Source organism: Salmo salar, chromosome ssa16, assembly GCF_905237065.1.
Source record: "Salmo salar chromosome ssa16, Ssal_v3.1, whole genome shotgun sequence".
NCBI classification, from domain to species: domain Eukaryota; kingdom Metazoa; phylum Chordata; class Actinopteri; order Salmoniformes; family Salmonidae; genus Salmo; species Salmo salar.
The window spans coordinates 59,165,446-59,176,365 of NC_059457.1; the positions used below are offsets into that span (position 1 = coordinate 59,165,446).

General features: G+C 39.5%; 1 protein-coding gene across 1 annotated transcript in view; it reads right to left on the reverse strand.

The window, feature by feature from the left end:
• The window catches only part of slc9a7 (solute carrier family 9 member 7), a 142,323-nt gene extending 132,166 nt beyond the window's left edge, over positions 1 to 10,157 (reverse strand). Inside the window, exons 1-3 of the mRNA XM_045697509.1 lie at positions 9,818 to 10,157; positions 3,985 to 4,187; positions 2,989 to 3,066 (exon numbers count right to left, since the gene is read on the reverse strand). Of these exons, the coding sequence (XP_045553465.1) occupies positions 2,989 to 3,066; positions 3,985 to 4,187; positions 9,818 to 10,115 (579 nt within the window). The 5' untranslated portion in view covers positions 10,116 to 10,157. The remainder of the gene's footprint in view (positions 1 to 2,988; positions 3,067 to 3,984; positions 4,188 to 9,817) is intronic.
• Between the last annotated feature and the right edge of the window lie 763 nt (positions 10,158 to 10,920).

Consider the following 10,920-nt stretch of genomic DNA (forward strand, 5'->3'; position numbering starts at 1 on the left):
ATTCAGAACTAACCTGCTCTGGGGCAGGCTAACTAAGGGCTAACACCATTTATCCTGAATGAAGTGTCTGAAACATGAGTTGTTGACCAATCAAATCCCCTCCCTCTCACAAAGATCGTGCCATCTCCTTCATTTGAGGAAGACAAATTATTCAATATTTTATTAATGAAATGTGGTGTAAAAAAATGGTAATGTTAAAATACCTATCACTGGCATCCTGAGTGGAGCAGTGCTCCGAGGACACTGGCATCCTGAGTGGAGCAGTGCTCCGAGGACACTGGCATCCTGAGTGGAGCAGTGCTCCGAGGACACTGGCATCCTGAGTGGAACAGTGCTCCGAGGACACTGGCATCCTGAGTGGAGCAGTGCTCCGAGGACACTGGCATCCTGAGTGGAGCAGTGCTCTGAGTGGAGCAGTGCTCTGAGGACACTGGCATCCTGAGTGGAACAGTGCTCCGAGGACACTGGCATCCTGAGTGGAGCAGTGCTCTGAGGACACTGGCATCCTGAGTGGAACAGTGCTCTGAGGACACTGCATCACAGTGCTTGCTGTTTTACTAGAGATCCTGGTTCCAGTCCAGGTTCCAAACCCTTCTATGGATTATATGTCTACGGCCACAACGCAACAACCTGTTCCACCGATAGAAGCGATAGGAGTGGGGAAAAGTTGCTTGTTCATTGATAAGCACACCAAAAACGGCATTGACGATAAGTAATAAATAAAGACGTCACTTCTATTTCACAGCAGAATTGGCTAGAAAACGTTTCTTTCATTCCGTTACAAATTAAATTGTGGTCGCTGACTCGCCCATGGATTGTTTTTAGCATCGTATGAAGTTGTCTTAGTCATACAGTGTATTCGGAATGTATTCAGACACATTGAATATTTCCACTTTGTTACGTTACGGCCTTATTCTAAAATTGATTAAATCGTTTTTTCCCCCTCATCTACACACAATACTGCATAATGACAAATCAAAAACTGTTTTTTTAGACATTTTTTGCACATTTAAAAAAAATGTAATATCACATTTACATGAGTATTCAGACCCTTTACTCAGTACTAAACTCAGCAAAAAAAAAGAAACTTCCTTTTTTCAGGACCCTGTCTTTCAAAGAATTTGTAAAAATCCAAATAACTTTACAGATCTTCATTGTAAAGGGTTTAAACACTGTTTCCCATGCTTGTTCAATGAACCATAAACAATTAATGAACATGCACCTGTGGAACGGTCGTTAAGACACTAACAGCTTACAGACGGTAGGCAATTAAGGTCACAGTTACGAAAACTTAGGACACTAAAGAGGCCTTTCTACTAACTGACTGTTACTTTTGATTTTGACCCCCCTTTGTTCAGGGACACATCAATTTCTGTTAGTCACATGTCTGTGGAACTTGTTCAGTTTGTCTCAGTTGTTGAATCTTGTTGTGTTCATACAAATATTTACACATGTTCAGTTTGCTGAAAATAAACGCAGTTGACAGTGAGAGGACGTTTCTTTTTTTGCTGAGTTTATGTTGAAGCACCTTTGGCAGAAATTACAGCTTTGAAGCGTCTTGGGTATGACGCTACAAGCTTGGCACACCTGTATTTGGGGAGTTTCTCCCATTCTTCTCTGCAGATCCTCTCAAGCTCTGTCAGGTTGGATGGGGAGCGTCGCTGCACAGCTATTTTCAGGTCTCTCCAGAGATGTTCGATCGGGTTCAAGTCCAGGCTCTGATTGGGCCACTCAAGGACATACAGAGACTTGTCCCGAAGCCACTCCTGTGTTGTCTTTGCTGTGTGCTTAGGATCATTGTCCTGTTGGAAGGTGAACCTTTGCCCCAGTCTGAGGTCCTGAGTGCTCTGGAGTAGGTTTTCATCAAGGATCTCTCTGTAGAATCAGGAATTCCCCAGGGTAGCTGTTTAGGCCCCTTGCTTTTCCAATATTTACTAATGACATGCCACTGACTTTGAGTAAAGCCAGAGTGTCAATGTATGTGAAAGACTCAACACTATACACGTCAGCAACACTCAACAAAGAGCTGCAGTTAGTTTCAGAGTGGGTGGCAAGGAATAAGTTAGCCCTAAATATTTCTAAAACTAAAAGCATTGTATTTGGAACAAAACACTCACTAAACCCTAAACCTCAACTAAATCTTGTAATAAATAAATAATGTGGAAATTGAGAAAGTTAAGATGACTAAACTGCTTGGAGTAACCCTGGATTGTAAACTGTCATGGTCAAAACATATTGATGCAGTAGTAGCTAAGATGGGGAGAAGTCTGTCCATAATAAAGCGATGCTCTGCCTTCTTAACAAGGCAGGTCCTACAGGCCCTAGTTTTGTCGCACCTTGACTACTTTTCAGTCGTGTGGTCAGGTGCAACAAAAAAGGACTTTGAAAATTGCAATTGACTCAGAACAGGGCAGCACGGCTGGCCCTTGAATGTACACAGAGAGCTAATATTAATAATATGCATGTCAATCTCTCCTGGCTGAAAGTGGAGCAGCTAATAGCGATCCATAATAAATACAAATACTTTGCTCCGTTCATCTTTCCCTCGATCCTGACTATTCTCCCAGTCCCTGCCACTGAAAAACATACCGACAGCATGATGCTGCCACCACCACCATGCTTCAACATAGGGATGGTTCCAGGTTTATTTCAGACGGGACACTTGGCATTCAGGCCAAAGAGTTCAATCTTTGTTTCATCAGAACAGAGAATCTTGTTTCTCATGGTCTGAGAGTCCTTTAGGTGCCTTTTTGCAAACTTCTAGCGGGCTGTTATGTGCCTTTTACTGAGGAGTGGCTCTATCTGGCCACACTATCATAAAGGCCTGATTGGTGGAGTACTGCAGAGATGGTTGTCCTTCTGGAAGGTTCTCCCACCGCTGGGGTAGGCAGTCATTGTAAAATAAGAATTTGTTCAAAACTGACTTGACGAGTTAAATAAAGGTTTTAAAAAAAAATACAGAATACAAATGTTACAGCGGTCACTTACCTTTCTGAGACTATATCCAGCATGGAAAATGATTGGAGGTAGCAGTATATTGAAGAATACTTCAGGGTCAAAGGTAACCTGTACATTTAGGAGAAAAACCATGTACGTAAACAGATCAATACTAAACAAGTTGCTAACAGCCAGCTAATACACTGCTGAAATGCAGACTGTTGACAAAGAGGTTACATTGCAAAGCACTGCCAACGAGGGCTACCTGCCTGCTAATGATCGAATACTTAGCAAGCCAGGACTGAACAGACAATGAGAGATTTAGGATGCTGAGACTGACATGAAAATAGGTTAGACTGAATACTGGAAAATGATTTCAGGATGAATTTCAACAAGTTCAGTTGTGTTTAGTCAGTAGTTGGGGGGGGGTTATACAGTTCAGTTGTGTTTAGTCAGTAGTTGGGGGGGGGTTATACAGTTCAGTTGTGTTTAGTCAGTAGTTGGGGGGGTTATACAGTTCAGTTGTGTTTAGTCAGTAGTTGGGGGGGGTTATACAGTTCAGTTGTGTTTAGTCAGTAGTTGGGGGGTGGGGTTATACAGTTCAGTTGTGTTTAGTCAGTAGTTGGGGGGGGTTATACAGTTCAGTTGTGTTTAGTCAGTAGTTGGGGGGGGTTATTCAGTTCAGTTGTGTTTAGTCAGTAGTTGGGGGGTTATACAGTTCAGTTGTGTTTAGTCAGTAGTTGGGGGGGTTATACAGTTCAGTTGTGTTTAGTCAGTAGTTGGGGGGGGTTATACAGTTCAGTTGTGTTTAGTCAGTAGTTGGGGGGGGTTATACAGTTCAGTTGTGTTTAGTCAGTAGTTGGGGGGGGGTTATACAGTTCAGTTGTGTTTAGTCAGTAGTTGGGGGGGGGGGGGGTTATACAGTTCAGTTGTGTTTAGTCAGTAGTTGGGGGGGGGGGGGGTTATACATATATTCTGTGTGTGTGTGTGTGTGTGTGTGTGTGTGTGTGTGTGTGTGTGTGTGTGTGTGTGTGTGTGTGTGTGTACCTTACGCAGCATGTCATTCTGCTCCACGTTGTGTATTTCCCTGGAGTTGATCTCTCCTTTCAGCGTGTACTCAAAGAACTTCCCGCTGACGTTCAGCAGGAGACTACTGACTGGCCCCTCCTCCAGACAACAGCTGGGAGGAGTTCTGTTGTGGTAGCTGGTGGCTGGGATTCCATAACGCAGGATCACACCTACCAACAGTCCTGGGAAGGAGAGAGAGAGAGGGAGCGAGAGAGAGAGAGGGCGAGAGAGAGAGAGAGAGAGAGAGGGGGCGAGAGAGCGAGAGAGAGGGCGAGAGAGCGAGAGAGAGGGCGAGAGAGAGGAAGGGAGGGCGAGAGAGAGGAAGGGAGGGCGAGAGAGAGGAAGGGAGGGCGAGAGAGAGGAAGGGAGGGCGAGAGAGAGAGAGAGGGGGGTGCGAGGGATCGAGAGAGAGGGCGAGAGAGAGGGCGAGAGAGAGAAAGGGAGGGCGAGAGAGAGCGAGAGAGCGAGAGAGAGAGCGAGGGAGCGAGAGAGAGAGAGAGCGAGAGGGTGAGAGAGGAAGGTAGGGCGAGAGAGAGCGAGAGAGAGAGAGGGCGAGAGAGAGAAAGGGAGGGCGAGAGAGAGAGAGAGAGAGATATATACCGAGGATAGAATATCTTCACACTGCCAAAATTTCTTAAACCGCGTTGGAGGTGGCTTATGGTAGAGAAATTAACATTCAATTCTCTGGCAACCGTTCTGGTAGACATTCCTGCACTCAGCATGCCAACTGCACAATCCCTCAAAACATTTGTGGCATTGTGTTGTGTGACAAAACCACCTTTTATTGTCCCCAGCACAAGGTGCACCTGTGTAATGATCATGCTGTTTAATCAGCTTCTTGATATGCCACACCTGTCAGGTGGATGGATTATCTTGGCAAAGGAGAAATGCTCACTAACAGGGATGTAAACTAATTGGAGCATAAAGTTTGAGAGAAATAAGCTTTTTGTGCATATGGAACATTTCTGGGATATTTTATTTTAGCTTATTATTATTATTATTACTATTATTATTACTAGCTACATTAATTATTATTATTATTATTATTATTATTACTAGTTGCATTATTATTATTAATGTTATTATTACTAGCTACATTATTACTATTATTTTTTAGCTACATTATTATTATTATTATTATTAGCTACATTATTATTATTATTATTGTACTGGCTACATTATTATTATTGATACTACTACATTATTATTACTGCTACTAGATACATTATTATTATTAGCTACATTATTATTACTGCTACTACTAGCTACATTATTATTATTATTAGCTACATTATTATTACTACTACTGGCTACATTATTATTATTATTATTATTATTATTATTATTATTATTATTATTACTAACCACACTATTATTATTGCTAGCTACATTATTATTATTGCTAGCTACATTATTATTATTACTATTACTGGCTACATTATTATTATTATTAAATTATTACTGGCAAAATTATTAGTATTATTATTACTGCTTGCGACATTATTATTATTACTACTAGCTACATTATTATTATTAATGGCTACATTATTAGCTACATTATTATTATTACTACTAGCTACATTATTATTATAATTATTAGCTACATTATTATTATTACTTTTATTGTTATTATTACTAGCTAAATTATTATTATTTCTGGCTACATTATTATTAGCTACATTTTTATTATTAGTACTAGCTACATTATTATTATTATTATTATTACTACTACTACCTATATTATTATTATTATTATTATTATTATTATTAATTAGCTACATCATTATTATTAATTATTATTATTTACTACGAGCGTCATTATTATTACTCCTTACATTATTAGTATTATCATTATTATTACTACTCCTACTACCTACATTATTATTATTACTACTATTATTACTAGCTACATTATTATTACTAACTACATTATTATTATTATTATTATTACTAACTACATTATTATTATTATTATTATTACTAGCTACATTATTATTATTATTACTAGCTACATTATTATTAGCTACATTATTATTATTGTTTTACTAGCTATATAATTATTACTACTAGCTACATTATTATTATTAATGGCTACATTATTAGCTACATTATTATTATTACTACTAGCTACATTATTATTATAATTATTAGCTACATTATTATTATTACTTTTATTATTATTATTACTAGCTAAATTATTATTATTTCTGGCTACATTATTATTAGCTACATTTTTATTATTAGTACTAGCTACATTATTATTATTATTATTATTACTACTACTACCTATATTATTATTATTATTATTATTAATTAGCTACATCATTATTATTAATTATTATTATTTACTACGAGCGTCATTATTATTACTCCTTACATTATTAGTATTATCATTATTATTACTACTCCTACTACCTACATTATTATTATTACTACTATTATTACTAGCTACATTATTATTACTAACTACATTATTATTATTATTATTACTAACTACATTATTATTATTATTATTATTACTAGCTACATTATTATTATTATTACTAGCTACATTATTATTAGCTACATTATTATTATTGTTTTACTAGCTATATAATTATTTTACTAGCTACATTATTATTATTATTGTTAATATTATTATTACTAGCGTCATGGGCGTCGTAAGGATTGGACCAAGGCGCAGCGGGTAAAGTGCTCATCTTCTTAATTTATTAGAAATAACACAAACAAAAGAAACAAACGTCGAAACAGTCCCATAAGGTGCACAGACTATACAGGAAATAACCACAAAACACAAGGGAAACAAACCTCAACTAAATGTGGCCTCCAATTAGAGACAACGACAACCAGCTACCTCTAATTGGAGGTCCTACCAAAAACCCAACATAGAAATAGAAAACTAGATTTAAACATAGAAATAGAAAACATAGAACCTAAACCAAAAACACCAAAACAAACACCCCCTGACCAAACTACAATGACAAATAACCCCTTTTACTGGTCAGGACGTGACAACTAGCTACATTATTATTACTAGCTACATCATTATTATTACTACTAGCTACATCATTATTATTATTAATACTAACTACAATATTATTATTACTAGCTACATTATTATTATTATTATTATTATTATTACTACAAGCTACATTATTATTACTACATTATTATTATTATTATTATTACTAGCTACATCATTATTATTATTAATAATAATACTAACATTATTATTATTACTTCAAGCTACATTATTATTACTACATTATTATTATTATTATTATTATTATTACTACTACATTATTATTACTACTACTACTACTACATTATTATTACTACTACTACATTATTACTACTACTACTACTACATTATTACTACTACTACTACTACTACTACTACATTATTACTACTACTACTACTACATTATTACTACTACTACATTATTACTACTACTACTACTACTACTACTACATTATTACTACTACATTATTATTATTACTAATACATTATTATTATTATTACTGCTACATTATTATTATTACTAGCTACATTATTATTACTGCTTAAGTCAGTATTAGGACATTAGCATAGAGTCAGTCATGTCTCAGCAACACCCGGCAGCTGAGTCTGTCTGTCCTCCAGTTAAGACCAGCTGGGACGGTGTGCAGCGCATCTCAAGGAGGGCCATGCTCACTCACAGACTACGCAGAGAGATAGACGGACAGAGTCTGGTCCTCCAGGCAACCCCAGCTGGCTGTGGCAACCTCCTACTAATGACGCCTAAGAGGAATATGCCTTGTGAAACGGTTTCTATTACTGACAATATGTGTTATTATCCTGCAACAGAACAGACTACAATTCACCTACAAATAAGCCTAGCAGTGAGAGAGATGAGTTGGGACTTTAACATTCAAATGAAGGCTGAGCAGGTTTTCATCAAGGATTCTCTCTGTACTTTGCTCTGTTCATCTTTGCCTCGATCCTGACTATGGTATTGAGTATACCACCTCAGTCATCGGCTTCATCAATAAGTGCATTGACAACGTCGTCCCCACAGTGACCGTACGTACATATCCCAACCAGAAGCCATGGATTACAGGCAACATCCGCACCGAGCTAAAGGCTACAGCTGCCGCTTTCAAGGAGCGGGACACTAATCTGGACGCTCATAACAAATCCCGCTATGCCCTCAGACGAACCATCAAATAAGCAAAGCGTCAATACAGGACTAAGATTATTATTAATGAAGCCTGTGACTGAGGGAGTATACTCCTCAATGCCTTTGACATATTCCAGTCTGTGCTAGAAAAACAGCCCTGTAGCTTAGCATCCGCGTCATCTGACCACTTCCGTATTGAGCGAGTCACTGGTACTTCCTGCATTAGTATGACGGCTATGAAAAATTTGATGAAAACTCTCTTGGTAGATAGGCTGTAGACCACACTATCATGAGGTACTCTACCTCAGGCGAGCAATACCTCGAGACTACCTTAATATTTGACATTGCACACCAGCTGTTATTGACAAATAGACATCTCCTACTAATTACTGTGTGTATTTATCCCTCTGTTCCCTCCATGTCTGGGTGGGGTATTGTATATTGTCAGGTTGGCACGCTTCCGGCTGGTTTGCGCCGGGTTTTGTTTTATACCCGTGCTTTGTGCCAGCCGCTACTTTGTAGATTGTTTGTGGTACTTTGTGCTGCCTCACTTGTTCTTTGGGCATTTGTTTATTGTGACGCGATTGCGTTCTGTTATTATGATTGCCTAAGTGAAGTGCTTTGTCCACTCATCTCTGCTGTCCTGCGCCTGACTTCCATGCACCAGCTACACCCACCATTGACAGAATACCCCACCCAGACATGGAGGGAACAGAGGGATAAATACACACAGTAATTAGTAGTAGATGAAAAACAGGTGTGCGGGAAAACAAGACAAAACAAATGGAAAATGAAAGGTGGATCGGCGATGGCTAGAAGACCGGTGACGTCGACCGAACAAGGAGAGGAACCGACATCGGCGGTAGTCGTGACAGTAGTCTCGTCAGGTATCCCGCACACGGACCTCTATAACAATGCCTCTTCTATTGGTCAGGAGCCCGTAAAACTGGCTGCTATTCCCTCCAGCAACAGGGGTTTGGGAAATTGAAATCCTCTCAGAGGGGGATAGGCTCTTGATTCACATCACATTGACATGGCTTGACTCAGCAGAGTGAGAAGCACATTTTCAGATGCGTCAGGTGATGTTTGTATTGTAGTTGCACCACACTGACTGCATCCCATGGCAGGTATATTTCTATATTCCATACTACAAGCTGCTATTGGGTAATGAGTCAACACATTAGTTGTAAGTCCAGGCCACGACATTTTACAATTTATCTGCTAAGATGTAAAGTAAAATTCATGATTAGGCCTATCAGCCTATAGCGCAGTGTGATTCAGGCTTTACCAATAAAGCCAAACCTATAATATATTGTTATCTGGTGGTGGTATAGGAACATGGTTCTGTGGGTTTCTATGCAGGAATGTGATGCCCAATCTACTAAATACTGTGTCACTCCCATCTGAACCAATTAGGACTGGGAATGAGCGCTGAATGGCGCATCATGTAATAGCGTAACATTTTAACTGTCTACAATATTGATCAGTTGTAACTAACACGTCGTGGTTCAATGTAGCAGTGTCATAGAGCCGCACTAATAATCACCGACGTGAGTTGGCATCATTCGTACGGGGATTAGGGGGTGGGGGGGGGGGATTGGCAAAGTTACATGCGTTGCAAACGTCTGACAGATTAACGTGTCGACTCTTACCGTATATCATTGCCAACCCGGTCTCATGGAGAAAACGAACTCTTCTGTGTTTGAAAAGCCAAATGGTCAGAATTGTTAATGTCAGCAGTAAAATGAATGTCAATAAATTCACACTGTCCTGTCGATGACTTTCTTCTGCCTCTTTCTCAGTTGCCAGTTCCTCCATAACGCCGTCCTCGGCGTTCATTTTAGAGGCTTGGTTTATCAGCAGAATTAAAATGGGAAATAACATAAATTGCTTTTCCAAAGGAAAGAAGAATCTGCATAGCTTTGGTTTTTTGACAACAGCAGCATCCATGGTGCAGTTAGATGCGCCAAGCCTGTCGGACCGCCTCTAGGCTTGTCTTCTTCTTCTTTAGGATCGTGTTGGCGGCTCGCATCCAATTGAAGGAGCATACATCGCCCCCTACTGTACTGGAGAGTGAGGCCATTCACGGTATACCTACATTAACAAGAAAAGGAAAAACTACCCTGACAAGTATTAGCCCTCAGTAAAACACCACCCCATTCCACTATTTAACTTTCCCTAATCCTATTCCAGACCAATCGTCTGGGAGGACAGAACACTACCACTCAACACCCATTTACATTGACATTTTAGTCATTTAGCAGACGCTCTTATCCAGAGCGACTTACAGTAGTGAATACATACATTTCATACCATGCACTTTTTTCTTTTTTTTTTGTACTGGCCCCCCGTGGGAATCGAACCCACAACCCTGGCATTGCACACACCATGCTGGCGTTGCAAACACCATGCTCTACCAACTGAGCCACAGGGAAGACTCCCCCTGCAAATGTTCAGCAGTAAACTCACAGGAATCCTCACAGGATCCCTCACCCTGTACCCATCTTCCTCTACCACTCTCTTCACTGCTTCAGCATACAACACTTTCTGTGCTGGGCCAGAATTATCCTTTACATCCTCGGTCAGAGGCCCGATCTCAGCGGTCCTCACTGCAGGAATTTCACCCACACTCTCGTAAGGTTCCATCTCTGAGCTACTCGAACACATATTCTGCTTTTTGCACTTGACGCCAACCTTCCTCGTCCAAACTGCTTCCCTCTACACTCATCTTCTTCTCAACAGTCATCACTGCACC